Below are 18,957 nucleotides of genomic sequence, written 5' to 3'. Positions count from 1 at the left end.
GGAGGTGATACTCCCCCTCTATGTGGCACTGGTCAGGCCTCAGCTGGAGTACTGCATCCAGTACTGGATGCCACACTTCAAGAAGGATATGGACAACATGGAGAGGGTCCAGAGGAGGGCCACTCGCATGATCAGGGGTCACCAGGGCAGGCCCTACGAGGAGAGGCTACGGGACATGAACCTGTTCAGCCTCCGCAAGAGAAGGCTGAGAGGGGATCTAGTGGCCTGCTACAAACTAGTCAGAAGGGACCAGCAGGCACTGGGGAAGTCCCTGTTCCCCCGTGTACTACCAGGAGTGACCAGGAATAATTGTCACAAGCTGGCAGAGGGTAGATATCAGGAGGCGCTACTTCACGGTCAGGGTGGCTAGGATCTGGAACCAATTTCCAAGAGAAGTGGTGCTGGCTCCTACCCTGGGGGTCTTTAAGAGGAGACCCTGGGGGTCTTTAAAAGCATGGTCCCCCAGCTTTTTAGATGTACACCTTGCTGGGGTTGTTTGACCCCAGTACTTTTTCCTGCTGTGGCAGGGGGTCGGACTTGATGATCTGCTCAGGTCCCTTCTGAGCCTAGAAACTATGAAACCCTTTGAAGTGAGTGTAAGAAATGTATTTTAAAAGGAATGTCACACAAGATGTTTACTGCAGAGTTGCCTCATTAGCTCTGCAGTAAACATCTCTGCATCCATATGTGTGGCCCTGTTAAACAACAGGAAGTGAATAGACTCCGCAGCAGGTTAGTACTTGTATGTACAAGTACTATTCCTGCTGTGGAGTTTTTTTTGTTTGAAGCAGCACACGTATAGATGCTAACAGGGCTGGCTGGGGCATAAGGGTGCTTCAGTGAGGGGGCTGCCTGCCATCTAGTCCGACACTGAAGCACCCTCATGCTCCAGTCAGCTCCTTCACAGTATATTCAGCCGGATCAGAGCAGTACCCCCAGGTCCCCTATAAGCCAAGGTTGCTTGACTCAGCTCAATGCGCTGAAGTCCTGGGCACACATGTAAACACAGTGCCCAGGAGCAATAAACTCTGGTGCAATATGCGCTGAACCTTATTGCTTCACCCTAATATGCATGTGTAGATGTGCCCCAAGTCAAGCACATTTCCTGCAACTAATATTGGTTATGAAAATATCTTATATCCCTCACTAAAAGCAGAAAATAAGATAGCATTTTAGAGCAGATTTTAATATGCTGTACAAAGGAAGACAAGAATATATTTTCTTAGTTAACTTTGGTAATGAATGAACAAATGCAATGTTTCAACCCCATTTTATTTCTAACTTAATGTTAGTTATTGCATTGGTACTGTTCTTCGCTATCAGCAGCAACATAACTACGAGTAAGGCCTGGAGGTAGCAGCAATTGCCTCCTTTTTTTAAAAGGGAAACTATATATTTTTTAAATGTGTGTCATTACTTCATAGGTTTATAAAATTTGGTCAGTCACTAAAAAGTTGTTATAGGGTTATTAACACTGATGAATAAAGATTGAGGAAGCTACCTGGAACTTCTTCACGCTGATGGAAAACCCCAATAGTAATTGACAGAAATGAAGGATAGCATTTGTGCCCAGAGAAGCCGCATGATTTGATATTGAAACTGCTGCACTTAATGAGACCAGGCACTCAGGAAAGGGGCAGCTCACAGGTGGTGGCAACACTTCTTTTGGAAAAGAAAAGCTGGAAAAAAACACAGCCAAGAGTTGATTTTTCTATCAAGACCAAAATTATTACTCAGATGCCATAACATCCAGTTGGCATCAGTGAATCTTATGACCCTTTGTCTTCTGCTAACCAAGAGACAACATGCACTAGTCATCAGCACATATGCTTTGACCCTTGATCCAGCTGATGAAACAAAGGAAAAATTATATTCTAAATTTGACCAAGTCCTATCATCTGTCCTCAGAGAAGGTAAGATTAATGTACTTGGTGATTTTGGTGCTAGAGTAGGCAGGGACTTTGAACTATGGACAGGAAAGTCAATTAAAGTGGAATTCTTCTCTTAAGCAAACAGAAGTCATCATGGATGCACCCCTGTTTATGCATGCACGTGATTGACTACATCATACTGCATGCTCAAGACATCTGTCAGCTGAACTATGATCAGAGCAGATGATTCCTGGATGAATCATTATTTGATATGTTCCATCATGTCCATTTATATCACCCTCCAAAAGTGTCCACGAAAACAGCAACTAGGGAAGAGGTTAAATATCAAGTGCTTGATAGTCTAAAAGCAATAGTGTCCAGCAGTGCCTTTGTGGGAAACTCTCTGAACTCTCTAATGATCTTGAAACCACAGATCACTGGAAAAATCTCAGGAAAGGTATCCATGAGATGTGCAAAGAATCTCTATGCTTCTCCACAAAGAAACTTCAGGAATGGTTCAGTGAGAACGTTAGGGGAATTCACACTCTGATTGACAGAAAAAAGAGAGCCCTCAAAGGTTGACAGAATGTTTTTAAACCCAAAGAAAAACAAAGCCATTACCACAGGCAAGACCCAGAGGAAAATTCAAGAGTGAAAAAAAACAAGTGGTGAGACGACAAAGCAAAAGTGGTTCAAAAATTTGTCGACAGTCATGATGTGTCATTTCTTCAGTGCAACCACAGCTATCTATGGGCCAAGAACCCAAGGAGCTATCCCTTCAAGATCTAAAGATGAGACAGCACTCTTCAAAAACAGCTCCATCATCCGTCCACTGCAGAAGGAACATATTCAAGAGCATCTGAACTGAGATTCTAATGTTGAAGACAATACCATTGAAGCCATTCTAAAATATCTGTAGCAGAGCACTAGGGTGTGCCTGCTCATTTAAGGGGACTAGGAGCATGCAAGGCTGCTTACAGGTAGTGCCTGGAGCTAATGAGAGGTTCACCTGACTGGAAGAGGGCTCAGGCTGGAGCAAGTTAACCCCAGCTCCTGAGCCGGTCAGTCAGTCTCTCCCTGCCAGCCACACGTGAAACACTCTGGGCAGCAGGGCTCTTGAATGGACTACTATCTTGCCTGTGGAACCTCAGTAAGGCTCAGGGAGCTCGCAAAGTTAGTCCAGGACTGGAAGGTATGCCAGCACTAGAGATGAGGGAAGGTTTCCCCTCTTAAAGGGGAAGAGGGCTACTTTCCCTTTATGTTATGCTATAGCCCAGAGGCTTACGATTTATGTTGTTATACCAGCAGTTTGGTTTGGGACTGCAGGGGCAGTATATGGAGGTTCCATTAGTGCCCGAGGGGCCTTTGAGTCCTGCTAGGAACAGGCTGAAGGATAGACTGACTATTGCGCCCAGAGTGGGCATACAGTGAGGTCACAGAGCCACGCAGGGGCCAGGAACCTTATACCCAAGAGGGGTGCAACCAGAGCTAGTGCCTCAAAGCTAGATCTGATACAGTGGGCCCAGGCTAAAAAGGCCTAGCCAGAGTGATGGGGCAGAGGCCAAGGAGACCAAACCCTTATAGCAGAGAACAATACTATGGTAACACCTGCAAGGCTTGTGGTATGGTATAGTGTGGTGTAGGGGAGGTTTGGAGCCATGCAATTCACCCTTAAGACCTGAGGTTCCCCGTGGCAGCATGGTTATAGAGTAAGGCCCAGCAAGGGACCAGTGAGGATGAATAGGGTGCCAGGGAATCCTAGTGGGGGTTGAATTGAACTGGGGCCAGGCAAAGGCCCAGGGGGGCAGCCTCTTTTTAGAACTATAAGGAATAGCAAGGCATGGTGGATGAAATAGAAGGGAAGGCACCCTATGGCCAGAGCAAGGCATGGTCGCAGAACCACCAGAGGGCATCATGGCCACCCCTGAGATCTCAGCATGTTACAACATCCCATTAAGGACTACTTGCAGAGCTACCAACTTATCATGATACCATCTTGAAAGCCATGAAGCAATTAAAGAAGAAAGTACATGGTCCTGATGGAATACCAGTTGAAATGTATAAGCAAAGTGGGAAAAAAAGTTCTCACCAAACTCACGCCATTATTGTGAAAATCTAGAAACATGAACAGATTCCCAGTGACTTGAGAGATGCCAGAATCTTCAGTATATTCAAGAGATAGATCAGATTCCAGCAATTACTGTAATATTGCACTCCTGACCATAGCGAGAAAGATCTTTTCCCACATGCTCCACAAGAGACTCAGTCTCCTTGCTGAGGTGATTCTACCTAAGTCCCAAGATGATTTCAGTCCACTCAAAGGTACAATAGATACGATCTTTGTTGCTAGACAGCTGCAAAAGAAATGCTGCAAGTAAAAATTTCACTGTTGCATGGTCTTCATTGATCTGACTAAGGCCTTTGATTCAATCAACAGAGTTTCCCTATGGAAGATATTGAAGACATTTGGTTACACACAAAAATTTGTTACCATCACCAGACTTCTTCATGATGACATGACAGCAACCAATCTAAGTAGTGGCTAAAAAATGGACCCCTTCAGTATTAAAACTAGTGTAAAGCAAGGATTGAACCAACTCTCTTTTAGGTACTCTCTCAATTAGGTATACCCTTCCAGGGCTGGTCTTGGCTTGTGCTCAAATATCAAAAGAAAAAGCAAAAAAAACCCAGCTGCTCTCAGCCTTCTTGTCGGGCTCTGTCCACGTCCCCTTTACTGGAGATCAGGTTCTCAAAATCCCAATTGCAATGATCAAGAAAATCTCTTAGTCCAGTCTTTGTTATGGGCTGGCCTGCCCTGCACCCCTATGAACATTCATAGTTTCCTTGGGGTCTCCCCCATTCGCAGGATGACTCTACCTGTAACTGTAGTTTTCCCTCGGGCCCTCCTCTGGATCCTGTACTGAAAACTCCACTCCAGAGATTACCACAGGCTTTATGGACTCCCTTGCTCCGGATACTCAACTGCAGCTTTGCTCCAGAGATTACCAGCAGCCACATGTGTGCAGGCCTCCACCTGCCTCCTGTTCGGGGTCACTGCTGAGCTGCTCAGCCACTCTTCTCTTCCTGTGGCCTGCAGGGATCTGACCCCTCTCTGCCCCTCTCCGGGGCCAGAAATACCTTTGGGCACCCTTCTCCAGGCCTGAGCGAGATGCTGCTCCAGAAGTGTGGTAGGTATTTTCCTTCCCTTCCAGTCTCCAGCTGTAGCTCTGCGGGCCCTCCAAGCTGTGAGTTTTGTCTTACTCCTTCACACACGAACAGGATTGTCTTTAACATTAACCAGTTATATTCCAAATCCAAGAAAACTAATATCTTCATTATATGTTCAATACAGTGATGATTATGTCATGTGTGCCCACTCATTTGAAGAGCTCTGAAACATTCTTAACTACTTCTGTGAAGTATATGAAATGCTTGGACTCTCTGTCAACTTCACAAAAATCAAAATATTTTACCAACCCACCACAAACCAGACAACAGCTTCTCCTCATATTAAAATTACAGGGTATTAAAATTAAAGGGTAGTCTTTGGAGAATGGTGAGCATTTCCCCTACCTGGGTAGCCACCTTTTCCAAAAAAAGTTAATAGAGATGACAATATTCAGCAGTGGGTAAAGTCTGCCAGTGCTGTCTCTGAACATCTCAAAAATTGTATCTTCAGTGATTATGGGAGCGGGACCCAAACTAAACTTCTCATCCACCAGGCTGTTGCCATTCCTACCTTATCTTGCTTATCTTGCTGGAATCCTATGACCCCAGCTGATTTCCTGCCTTTTGGGCGGGGGCCTGGACTCAATGATCTTCCAAGGTCCCTTCCAGCCCTATTGTCTATGAAATCTATGAAATACGTTTGGACTAACCTCTGTATCAAGGACAGAAGAACAATTGCCAACATTCTTACTCAAGCAAACATCACCAAATCCATATTTATACAGCACCAGCTCCATTGGACAGGGCATGTCATAAGGATGCCTGACAAACCTCTCCCAAAATAAGTCCTATCCTCCCAGCTTACTGATGGTCACCACTCTAAAGCAAGATTCAAGGACACCTTGAAGGCCAATCTGAAGAAATGCAATATTAATATTGATACCTGGGAAACTTAAGCATTGAATTGTCCCCAGTGGCTCCATGATATACAACAAGGCATTTTTGTTCAAGCAAACTTGCCTCACTATGGAGGCAGATAGATAAGACATACAAAGGGCAATAGCTGTGACCTGACATCACTAGGAGCTATAGCTTTGTCCTGAAACTATTTGCCATGTCTTCAGTGAAATATGCAGTTCTCAGATTGGCCTCCTGAATCATCTCCAAGCTAACTGATTTCTCCCCTATTTGCTGAAAGTCTGTCATCCTCATATGGAAGGACTGCTGTTTCTGACAATGATGATTGAGGAAGGTACCACCTTATCTATTTGAGGATGCCCTGACCCTGAGAGACTCCAGAAACCTGCCACTTCCATTAATTTTAAGGGAGAAAAACAAGGGCTTAACACTGCTCTGACTCTGCCCCATATTTTCCTTCATAGGAAAATACGGCTCAGTATGACACACACTGGAAGCATTCAACATTACTGCAGGAGATGTGGTATTCATTAGAAATAGTTTATTATACTCTAACATCTCTATTTTTCTTATATTTTCTAACAAACAGCAGAAATGCTGAGAAAATTTGCAGCATCTCTGGGCACATCCCTATGAGCAGAGACATGTATTTCCCCAGGGACAAGTAGCACTGGCACACCTTGTGATGCTTCTACTTGTCCCTGGGGAACACCTGTGCCATGTGCACTCTGGTGCACAGCCTCTTGCCCCAGGTGGGACAGGGGAGGCTGAGGCCAACAATTGTACTGGCCCCAGCAGCCTTAACTGGGGCCTCCAGGAACTACAGCCATGGAATTCCTGCAGCAGGGAGCATGGTCAGCAGTTGGAGCATGGCTCTGATGGGTCAGGCTCTCGTTTTGGGTGGTGCATGCTACCACCATTTATGCCACCCTGTTTTTTTTTAGGTGTAGTCTTTTTTCGGTCCTGGGATCTCTCAGGGTAAAAAACCAAACCAAACAAACAACACCCCCACCCCACCTTGCAAAGTAGCAATACGGGGAATGCCTGCAGGTGCAGCATGTGAGGCACATGGCACCACAGACAGGTCTGCAGCACCACATACTGCACAGCTGCACTCTTCTGGATGCTTGCTCTGAGTTCATCTGAGACAGCATTCGCTCTTCTGCAGAAAATCCCTAGAAGATCTATATGCCCAGATCTGTTTTTTTTTTTTTTATCAGCACAGGTCTTCTGTAGATTCCCTGCAGGCAGATGCATTTCACTCTCATTGATTACTACTTTTTCTGTTGAAACTGTGGGCTGAATCTTATTAAGTGGTATATGTTCATGGTTCTCACTCTTCGATAGCTGCGTGTCTGTAAAAATGACACAACCCTTATGAAACCCTTATGCTTCAGGACATAGAACAACTAACTAGGTCTAGTAAGATGTTTGTTCAATGGGAATATTATTACAAATTGTCTTTTACAAAAGATTATGCTTACTGAGGAACATAGTACTAGCTGCGTATAGAAACTGATTATTGAATTAGATAGAACAATTGCCTGATATAGTAGGACAGAGGTATCAAGTGCACCGGGCCCCACAGGCCAGGCTCCTGCAGGGCTTCCTATAGGCCACATGATCCTTGAGCACTGGTGGTAGCATTACCCCCCATGGCTCCAGAATCCAGGCAGTTAACATTATTGCCATTCCATTCCCTGGTCCCCCTGGGGTTGATCTAAGTCAGCAAGGATGACTAAAAACCCTGCTTTTGGTGGAAGGTAAAGTGTTGGGGTGTGGAGGAGTGGGGGAATGACCATCAGCATTAACTCCCTGGGTTGTAGAGCCGTGCTGAAACAGCAGCTCTGGCAGTCAGGGGGTTAATGATGCTGCCACAGGGGCTCTTGCAGCCATGGCAACAACCCCTGTAGGCTGAATCTCTTCAGAGGTGTATGGTCCGGCCTGTAAGAAGTCATAAAAAATCCTATGGGCCAGACAACCCAACTGTGCAGGCCAGGTCTGGCCGATGGGCCATATGTTTGAACCACGCCATATATTTCCCAGTGGTAAGGCACTGTGCTAAGGAGTAGAGAGTGAACACTAAAAGGATTGGGCCTTGGACCAGTGTGTTCTTACATTTGTTTGTTCAAAGCACTACTGTATTTTCTGCAGGAATTTTTCATCCTCCTGCCAGGCTGGATGGTGACAGATCCTTATTAGCAAAAAGAGAATGCTTGAAAATGCCAATGAACAAACTCAGTGCTCCACAGCACAGGCGTCTCTTTTCCTTTAAAGACTTGCCCATTTTCAGGCATCACTATACGCTGTCTAAAGAAGCCAGACTGTTCAGCAGAATGGCCTATAAGATGATTGGATGGGTCTAATACCTACTAACTGTTAAGTTTATTGTTTTGTAAACTGATAACACGCTGATATTTTGTTTTGTTCTTATGCCCTGCAGCGTGTCTCTAGTCCCAGCCAAAAAAACCTACCACATTCAATTTGATTTATTTGTAATATTGATCCTGACATTTTTTTTTGTATCTCCAAGTCATTCATAGTGCCTTTATTGCTTTTCTTCAGGTGTAAGGTCAGTTTAATATGTCAGTTAGATACTGTATTTCCTCATCAATGTCAGTGTAAAAAAAATTGCAGCTTGATCAGCCTGACTTCAGGCTCAGCCATGCCAGACAGAAAAAGAGCCCTCTCAAACATTTTTGGTGTATTTATTAGCATTCCCCAAGTCATCTCAGAGGCTCCCTTGGAACCACAATTCATAACTTTCTGGTCTTGCACAATTTGGGAGACTGTGTCCACGTTTAAACAAGACACTGACTGCATAGTTATCATCATACAATCATTTAGTACTCGCACACCCAAGTACTAAATGACTGGGTACTATACAGTAGCATCCCTGCACAGCTTCCTAGTGACACTGACTGTGCAGTAGCTCGTTACTACTGCGCAGTAGCGTCACATCATGGTTCATGCCATACAACACTACTGTGCAGTAAGCATCTTGTATAGATGTAGCCTCTGGATAGCATAGAAAAACTTAAAAAGAAAAAAGGGAAAATAAGTGGTGAATCAAACATTTGTGCACTTCATTAATTATTCAAACCTTCCTAAAAAATTGCTTAATGATGGATGGCATGGATTTCATTTGAATGCTACATCTGCAAACCTCAGTGGTTCACAGAATGGATAAAGCATTTTTTCTCCCTATTTTTCAGACAGGTTAATTGAAGTAAAGAAAGGTTAATAATTTTTTTAAACTGTTTTTAAAATGGGAGATGTGGTTCCTTGACGCATCTGAAAAAAATTCTCAACATATCAACATTTTAGATGCCTAATTTGAAGCACTTTCAATTAAAAGTATTGTTCTTATGAATTTAAGCAAAGTTGCACATGTCAACTCCAAAACAAACTGAGGCTGTTCTTAACTCTATACTAACTCAACTAAACCACATGTCTCCATAGTGAGACAGAATTGACGCTATAAATACATACCAGATTGAAAATACTGATTTATTGCCTGGTAAATTTAGAAATGGGTGCCTGAGTTTAGATTACCATGTTCCTATTTAGTCACTTAAAAAAAACTGGGCTGTTTTTTAAAAGTATTGATTACCCTCCAATTAAAGTAAATGGAAGATGCAGATTGCTCAATTTCATCCAAAATTATGGCACTTACTTTGGATTACAGCTAATACAGAAGCATAACTTTGGGTGCCCTCTTTTGAAAATCTTTAATTTGAGTCCTTTTACTTTCAATTATGCCCAGATTTTTAAATCCAAGTTTACATAAATAACTTCACACCTCTAATGTGTGTGTACAAATGCTACAAGGCAGAATGCAAATAAGATATCTGTGCCAGGATGTGGCCATTTGCATCCCAAGTAGCTAAATCTTCATACAAATTAAAACAGATTTTCACACATTCATTTGATACACACATGAACATTTCTTTGAAAAATCTGGCCTACTTTGACTTGTGTTTCAGTTTTTAAAAGTCCTAAATCAGCTGCTTGTGCATATTTAAACCTAAGAATAATGGTACACACACTTTAATATGCCTTCTATTTCATTAAGACCTTTTCACCATATATATTGCAATGCTCACAGCTGTTACCTATACCTGAATTGAGTTCAGATTTGTTTTCAATGCCAATCTTGAGCTCAACACATCAGTTCTTGTACTCTGATTAGACAATACACTAATAAAGTGTTTAATAATAGGATAGTAGGATAGTAAAATCACAAACACCTTATTAAGTGTTTATCCATAAAACAAAAGCATCTTGAGAAAAAGAATATAGATTCCATACTGACCATAGTCTGTGTTTTCCGGCTCCCAACAATTTGATGGCCAAAAATAGGGTGTCTATACAGCAAAACAAAACAAAAGAACACGGAAGACAGGTTAGATAAAGCAATTATTACACAAGTGTTGGACCAACACTGTTTTGTAAAGTTTATTTACATTTTTTCATAGATCAGCTATGACTTATCTTCAGAACTTTTTTTAATAGATATTAAAATAGTGAAATTATCTTTGTGCACTTATTTGTCAAACTGTGACAGAATGGTATTCCGAGGAATTAAGTTTTCATAGTTTCATAGTAGCTAGGGTCAGGAGAAATCTGAACAGATCATCTAGCATGACCTCCTACCACAGGCAGGAATGAATGCTGGGTTCACAAGACCCCAGACAGGTGATTGTTCAACCTCTCTTGAATTTGCCCAAGGTAGGGGCGAGGACCACTTCCCTGGGAAGTTGGTTCCAGGTTCCCAGATGACTTTTGGCCCCAAAGCCAATGGCAAAGGTGTAACAATGCAATGAGCACCCAGGACATCTGTCACACACAGGCAGCAATGACTTCTGACTGCCCTTGCACTCCTATTGGTGCCCAGAGTGTCTGCTGCAGTCACCCCAATCCAATTACTCCACTAGTACATGGCAAAATTTTGGTTCATTTACACGGATCCAATTTTTTACCCTCTGTCTCTAGTACATTTCCCTATCCTGACAACTAGAGAGCATTGCCACCTAAAATTAGACAATGGGGCTATTTTTAAAATCACTTTTCCCCTCCTCTAGAAATAAGAAAAACATGGAAGTTAATCTTGCAGCTTTCTTCTATTTACTGGGCAGTAAGAGGGTAAAAGAGTCATGATTTAACTTCAAAGGCTGAGCTCCTGTTGATTAAAAATTTCCCTGCTGCTCTATAACGAAAAAGTCTAAATTAATAATATCTCCTGCAAATTATAACAGCGCCATACTAATGAAATCCACCTGACCATACAACTATGAATGACAAGACTTTCCCAGAGAACTTTAAGATCATTTGCTTATTTAGTGAAATTTAATATGACAAATACACAAAAATAATTTTAAAATATATTACTTCTCTTACAACATATATACCAAAGATGATTAATCTTTCTCCCATTATAGTTAATGGCAAGAAGCCATTGCTTTGCAGTGTGGTCAAAATTAGAAGTTGGGCTAACAAAATGGAAATAAAATTGTGACAATGTTATTGTGTGTGATTAAAATGAACATGGTTTCACTATTATTATATCAAGATTAAAACCTTGCCTCTGAGACACTTCCATTAAAGCTACAACATCACTACTGTACCAAGACACAAAGTTATGGGCTTGGCCTCTGCAAATTGCTAGTACATTTTTTTCAAATGGAAACTTTTTTTTTTTTTGGTCTTAGACATGAGATTTTTGATACAATATGATTTGATTTGATTTGATTTGACAACACTGGGATATTAAAAATCCTCTCTTTAGTGTTCTAGCTCATCACTTTCTTTTTTCCAACTTTCCCTTTTTTCTCACCCTGCTTCCCACTGTCACATGGCTGGAGAGATTAAGGGCACAGACAAACAACACAACAGTAAAAAACAAAATAAAAAAGGAGTGGACAGATAATACAAACCACTAAAACAGTGCAACTTTGCCTATTAATCCTTAAACAATACAATGTGAGTTTAGGTTTCATCTGTCTGCATCCATCAAGGGTATCCATTTCCTAAAGGTAAAAAGGTTATTTCATGCTCATCTGATGAGGGATAGGAATATACCCACTGAGAGAAGCTACCATTAGATAGCTACACATCTTGTCTAGGTCTGAGCCTGAAGTTATTTACATCAGCATAAAAAGACAAGGTAAAGTACAAGGAGGTGTCTTTTCATCTGTTCATATCATGAGGAGATAAAGAGAAGTAGAACGTTGCCCCCTTCACACAGATACCTCATCCCCTAGCTGTTACAGGTACTGTGGAGGGAGGAATCCATTGTGGGTATAAAATGCCCACTCTGTGAAATGTGATACCACATTGTGTAAGAGTTGCTCCTGGTGGAATCCTTCAGGAAGTAGGTAAGTGAACTTTGGTAATAGGGGGCTCAGCTGAGAAACATATGGGAATATCAACAGTTGACTTACAGGATGCATATGCAGATATCCAAAATGGAGGAAACTCATCATTTTGAAAGAGTTGCAGTGGCGTAGCAGAAGGAAGAGCTATCCAAGTCTGCTGCAGACCCCCCACCTCCTCTCTTCAATCAGGAGGAGGTTGATGAGGATGTGACACAGACTATGGAGTTTATTGGAATATTGCTGTGTTCCTGGGATTCATACTATAATAATGTTGTGTGCTTCAGTTTCTATTGGCTTGCTTATACAGGGGGGAAAGAATGGGTTAAATAGATAGCGAAGCCAGATTTGCTGGCCTGTGAGATAGAAGACAGATCCACTACAGGCAGGCAAGTTTCTTTGAGTAGATGTGATATCTTTTATTACACCAAGTGTAGCCAACACGGTTACAGCCAAAAACCCAGCAACATAAAATGGAAATGGCCATTTGAAATGGAAACTTCACAACATAAAAAGAAGAAAAATAAACTCAGTTGATCTAATAAAAGATATCCCATCTACTCAAAGGACCTTGCCTGCCTATGTCCGTAGACCAACACAGCTACAACCAAAAACATCCACTACAAGAACTTGAGTAGCCCTGTTGATGGTTCAGATGCTCCAGAGGCATCAAAGGAAGGAGACTGAGATAAGCATAACAATGGACAGGGAAGTGTTCACAAGCAGGGTATCTGGCTGGTGTGGAGACAAGTTTGAAAAAAGAGATTAGCTGAGTAGCTTTGGGGTTTGTGACTGTATACACTTGACAGGGACCAGTTAAGTAACTTTTGGGTCCTCAGAGCTTTATGGCACAGACTGGGGACCATGCCACTACTTACCCCTTTGGAGGGGGCAGAGAACCTCTGACTGGTCAGCCTTTGCCCCAGTAATTGCCTTTATTACATACTGTCACCTTTGCTACTGGGAACTTGGTTTGTAAGAAAAAAAGCCCACACCAAAAATATAAAAAGTAAAGAAGGTAAAACATTGAAAATGAACATTTTCAAAAACAAAATCTTTCTTAAGTATTAAGAATAAATGCAAAATCATTCCACAGCAAAAGCTGCATAATTAAAATGATTGAAGTTTTTCATGAGAAAATGTCATAAAGTTGTCTTCCATCTTTCCACCATCACCAAGTAGTTGACATTCACAGTAATAAGACCGCTTAACCTATTTTCCATTTTATTGTGTAAAATGAGGTACATTTGGCCACTTTCCAATCTTTAAACACTAAATATAAATGATGTCATGAGTAGCTAGGGTAAGGCCAGAGAGCCTGATCACTGAATTTCCATGTGGCAGAAGTCATATCCTTTTACCCCCAAACTATATACAAGTCTGTACCTGAATTAGCAGAAGAATATGCGAATATGTCACACAGCAGCACTTAGCTCTGCACTAGCATACTGACTGCACATATATATCTCACTCCAGGCATACTCCTTCCCAGTGCTGCAGTCTGCATGACTTAAAGGCAGAGGTCTTAATTTAGCCCTAAGGTGCAAGAAGACAGTAGTGTAATAAGGGATGAGCAACTGGGGCACTAGTCCTGGGTGCCCATTGAGGACAGTGGCTTCTACCAATGTTAGTCAAGCTACCACAGCCTGCCTTAGCCCCTGCTGCCACCAAGGTAGTTAGACCCTGGTAGTTACATCTCTGCAATAAGATAAACTAATATTGATATTACCCAGTGTATTGGCAGCAATTCCATGAACTGCAAACTGTATACTGTGGATTTTATTTCTTAGCCAAAACCCAGCTGCAGCTATCCCTTTCTCACATGGAACCTTTTTGTCCGAGTCTCATATCAAATTTGTGCCATGGCTTGCTATTTTCCTGCAAAGCAAGTACCTATTTCCCATCCTTCCCTTTCTCCTCCCAAGATTTCTCAGTATATGAGGACTGGGGAGATGCAATGTACTTTAATAGGCATCTCACATTAAGAATCTGTTGGATAGGTCACTTTCTCAACCCCAGTCACTGAAAGCCAAGGTCTACGTGTTTCAAAAATAAAGCACATAAGAGCAGAGCTGTCCTGATGATGTAAAAAATGGAAAATGCCTGACCTTATGGGGTTGGGGTGAGGCATAAGTAAGTAAAAAATAAAGTTCACAGGGAGTTACCTACATGAGGCGCTTACTACGGAGTTGCCTAATTAGCTCTACAGTACAGCATCACTGTCTACACAAGCAATGCTATTAGGCTGGAGTCAGCTAATTAACTCCACTGTGGGATAGTACTCCTCAACACAAGTACTATTCTACGTTAGAGTTATTTACTCCATTGCAACACATGTAGATGATGCCCAGGGCTGGCTAGGGCACGAGGAAGTTACAGTGCAGGGCTGCCTGACAGCTAGCCCTGCACCGTAGCACCCTCACCCCCAAACCAAACCCTCCAGAGCTGAGCAGTACCGCCCTGGGATGGCAGGCTGGCCTCTTCTCCCCGCCCCCGGGCCCTTGCCAGCTGGTACTGCGCCACACTGTCTTAGCGTGCTGCGGTCCCAAGTGCACATGTAAATGTTGCACCTAGAAGTGATAAATTCTGGTGCAAACTTTGCTGGACTGTATTGTTTCCAAATAATTTCACATGCAGATGCACCCAGGGAATAGAAACGGGACGTAGCTATTGCTCAGAATTCCAATACGAGTAGCAGAATTCTCAGGAGAGTACCTTACAAGGCAAATTAATAATTATATAGTACCCACATTATAAAACCCCACAGGCCTGGTTTTATAACCTACAAAAACCAAGAAAGAAAAAGCTCCTCCTTGGACATTTATGGGGAGATTGAGATATAAGCATTTTGTACCATTACTTTTTTCACAGACTATATAATTACAGGCACAATTGCTTCACTGGAATTCTGAAAACCTGAAGGAATTACCACTGCTAAAATATTTAAAGTTGCCTCAGGAGGTGCTGCAGAGTAGTTTGCCATGAACAACAAGCAAACAGGGAATGTCTGTCATTTTGCCATGACATCCCACTTATAGCCGAAAGGAAGGTGGGTGGTGGAATAGTTTGTGGAAATTCAAATAGTATTTGCCAGGCCAGGCAGAAACAAATCTGCCAATTTACATCACTTCAGTTTTAAAGCATTTAATCTAATTGCATTTGTAATTAGGAACAAGCAACCAGCTCTTCAGTCCTGTGACTGAAGAAACAAGGTTTTGTCTCATGACTATACATTATCATAAAACCAAAGCAACTGATCAGAATAAAAGTGATTGGCCCTGTAAGGTCTTATGATAGAACAGGGAGAATACTGGTTTGGGGACAGCAAGTGTATATGTTAATCTGATTATTTTTAAATGTGACCACAGACATTTTTATGCAAATGTATCAGCAAAAATCTGTTAATGGAGAAGGCTGAAACAAAAGTCTCTAGCATGAATATATATTCCTCCAATTAAATATATTTGCATTGATGTCTACAGTCTTTAGCAAATAATTTACTGGAAGGACAAAAACAGTTCTACCTTAGCTTTATCACAAGAGGTACTTGCTACTTCATATTTAAGTAAACATCAATCACAACCCATCAGTTTTCTATACAAACACTAAAAATTTATTATTTAAACTGTATTAAGGGGAAAAAACATGAAGTTTCCTGTAACCTCTTAAATAGTTATAAATCTCCTCTTCAATAGTTATAAAAGAAATGTCAGTTGTTGCAGGAGTTGCTTCACTGAAATAGGCATCGTTAGTCTAGTTACTGTATATTGTGAGAAATATTCAAGTCAATTATAAAAGCTTTGCCATATATTTATTATTTTTATTCCTCCCCAACAATTACTCAGGATTCTGTTATAAACTCTGTAAATGAAGGTGTAAGATGTCAAGTACAATCAACACAAAAAAAACAGTGGAGATGCACAAAAATGTAAATGGATCCTCTAATATCTTCTGTAAATTCTTTTTTTTCAGAGGGGCTCTAAGCACTGAACAGTGCCAGGCGAATGTTATAATCTCCATTTTACAGACAGGGAAAACGAGAGAAGTTGAGTCATTTGCCCAAGTAAAAGAAGTCAGTGGCAGAACTGAAAACAGAAACAACACGAACTTCCAGGTATGGGACAGACAATGCATAAACTGGTTTGAGCCAAATCAGTGAAGTCTGATATTACATTCAGCCAGCTTTATCTTAAACTGGTTTCAGCCATTTTGAAACTGGTTTATGTCCATTGACTATCTGTTTTGTTACGGGTTTAAACCGTACATCTGATCACTTAAACTGGTTTATGTGTAATGTCTGTCCCTAGACCTGGTGTCACTGAAGTCAAGGCAAGTCTAAATTTCCACAACAAAAAACCTGGTTCACATTCTACCAAGATTACTGCATTATGGCTTACTGCTCCTATAATCTTTCAAACAACAATACTAAAAACCATAACCAGTAATCTCAGTGTTACAGTCAACCTCCAGTTTTTAGTTAGCCTTTTTTAAATGATTTGGCGATTTAAATATAATTTAAGAACTTTAATGGTAAGATGTTCTACCCCAGAAGTCATGTTTCAAAAGTAAAATATGTACAGTTCAAATTGTTCTGATGAATGGTTAGGCGTATCATTATCATAAACCTACAGCATCCTGAGCCTTTGCTTAAAGATGTGGCCTGCTATAAGTTTCTGATCACACACAGCACATGGGCCTGTGTGGTGGGATAGTTATAGTGACACATGATGAAAAGATCATAGGACTACAAGGACAAAATTAACTTCTGTAATTTTTGGCTCTTTGAAACATGCTGGGGAAAAAACATAAGGTGAGGTTTTCATGTGCTTCTTTAACCAGTAGTCAAAACACATCATTTCTAACCTTAAAAGGTTAGGCTGTACAAGGCTAACTCATGCCAAAATACATAGAAAATTAACTTTGCTTTTGCGAGATGTGTATATTCTTTTGAGAAGCATGTTATAATGCTTCCCTAAAGCTTCCAAAAATTAGCATTATATCTTTACTTGGAAGGCATTTTGGTATTAGGGTAACAGCAATACATCTCATTACTAATTGAAGATTAAGACCAACACTTTAATTTTTTTTAAGAGTATATAAATGGAAGGCAGATACATTATGTAAAAATGACCTCAGGGGAACAACATTTTAATTATATCAAAAGGACTGATTTGCAAACTCAGAAGATTCAAATAATCCTTTAGGATAAATTACCCCTTAGAGACAGGGTTATGTTCTGGTTTTTAGTCCACTGTGTTGGACCTGGCTTTGAGGCACTAGCTAAGACTTGGCCCTCTTGGCTGCCAGGACCCTAGCCCCTGCCAGGCTCTGTCCCTATTGGGCACTGGGCCTCTGGGCCCTGCCTGGCTCTGTGGGCTTGCATTCAGACCTATCCAGGTTCAACAGCTGCTTGAGTCTTAAACCTGCCTCTAGCAGGGCCCCTAGGGACCAATGGGACCTCCGTATGTCCCAACCCAAACCAGCAGTGTAACTGCAATGTAAAAAATAGGTCTCTGGGCTGTAACATAAGCATAAAGGAAAAGCAGCCCATTGCCCTCTTAAGAGGGCAAACCTTCCCTCCCCTTTAGTGTCGGTATACCTTCTGGCCCTGGGCTAGCCTTGTGAGCTCCCTGAGCCTCACTGGGGTTCCACAGGTAAGATATTAGTCCATCCAGGAGCCCTGCTACCCAGATCTCTTCACCCCATGGCTGCCAGGGAGAGACTAGCCTGCTTGCCCCAGCCCCCTTGGGCCCTTGGACCCTCGTTCCCACACACAAACCTCCTTGGTGCTCTCAGACCCCTGGTCCCACACACAAGCTCTCTTTTGGGCTCTTGGACCCCTGGTCCTGCACGCAGGCCCTCTGGCAGCCACCTCAAGCCCTCTAGTGGTTTAACATAAAACAAAGGCTACTTGCCTGTAAAAACCCGTTCGCTCTCTGGCTAGGAAACTTGACTCTTTTCCCAGGCCTACAGAATTGTTTAGATACGTCCAAGACATTTCAGGATCCCAACTGCTGCTCAGCTGTCAAGAGCTCCTCACTTTATGGCTGCCAGGGAGAGACTGCCAACTGGTTCAGGCTCTAGGTTTATATAGACTCCAACCTGAGCCCTCTTCTGGTCAGGTAAGTCTCTCCCCTGCACTACCTGCAAACGGCCTATCAGGATGCTTGCTCCTTTTAAGGAGCAGGTACATCCTAGTGCCCTCCTACTGTGCAGAACAAAGTGGAAAGTGTACCTGTTAAAAGCTTCAGGGTAAAGACCAGAGGGGAGAGCAGTGGGGACATGTCATGATAGATGCCTGCTATATGACACCAAACCAGGAGGAAAAGGTGGACAAGGCCTTCTGTAAACAACTATGGACACTTCCAAATCATAGGACCCGGTTCTCATGGTGGACTTTATAGGGAAACAGCAGTGCACATGCAGTCCAGCAAATGCTTGGAGAATATTGGGCTAACTTTTTTACATAGAGAGCAGAGAGGCCAACTGGGGGAAAACTCTTCTTGACTTGTTGCTCACAATCAGGGAGGAATTCATTGAGAATGTGAAGATAAAAGGTCAACTAGGGTGAAAGTGACCACATATAATTCAAGATCTTAAGGGAAAGAGAGCAACAAACTACAGAT

At 42.1% G+C, this 18,957-nt stretch overlaps 1 protein-coding gene across 4 annotated transcripts in view; it reads right to left on the bottom strand.

Annotated features, from left to right (window-relative positions):
- The window catches only part of RGS7 (regulator of G-protein signaling 7), a 494,829-nt gene that overhangs the window by 108,120 nt on the left and 367,752 nt on the right, over nucleotides 1-18,957 (bottom strand). For all 4 annotated transcript variants that reach the window (XM_019549803.1, XM_019549804.1, XM_019549805.1 and 1 more), the window contains exon 6: nucleotides 10,273-10,324. In XM_019549803.1, the coding sequence (XP_019405348.1) occupies nucleotides 10,273-10,324 (52 nt within the window). The remainder of the gene's footprint in view (nucleotides 1-10,272; nucleotides 10,325-18,957) is intronic.

This window comes from Crocodylus porosus, unplaced genomic scaffold (assembly GCF_001723895.1).
Source record: "Crocodylus porosus isolate Cpor-Errol unplaced genomic scaffold, CroPor_comp1, whole genome shotgun sequence".
NCBI lineage: Eukaryota > Metazoa > Chordata > Crocodylia > Crocodylidae > Crocodylus > Crocodylus porosus.
Note: the sequence above shows the minus strand (reverse complement) of the source record. Positions and strands in the feature narration are given on the sequence as shown.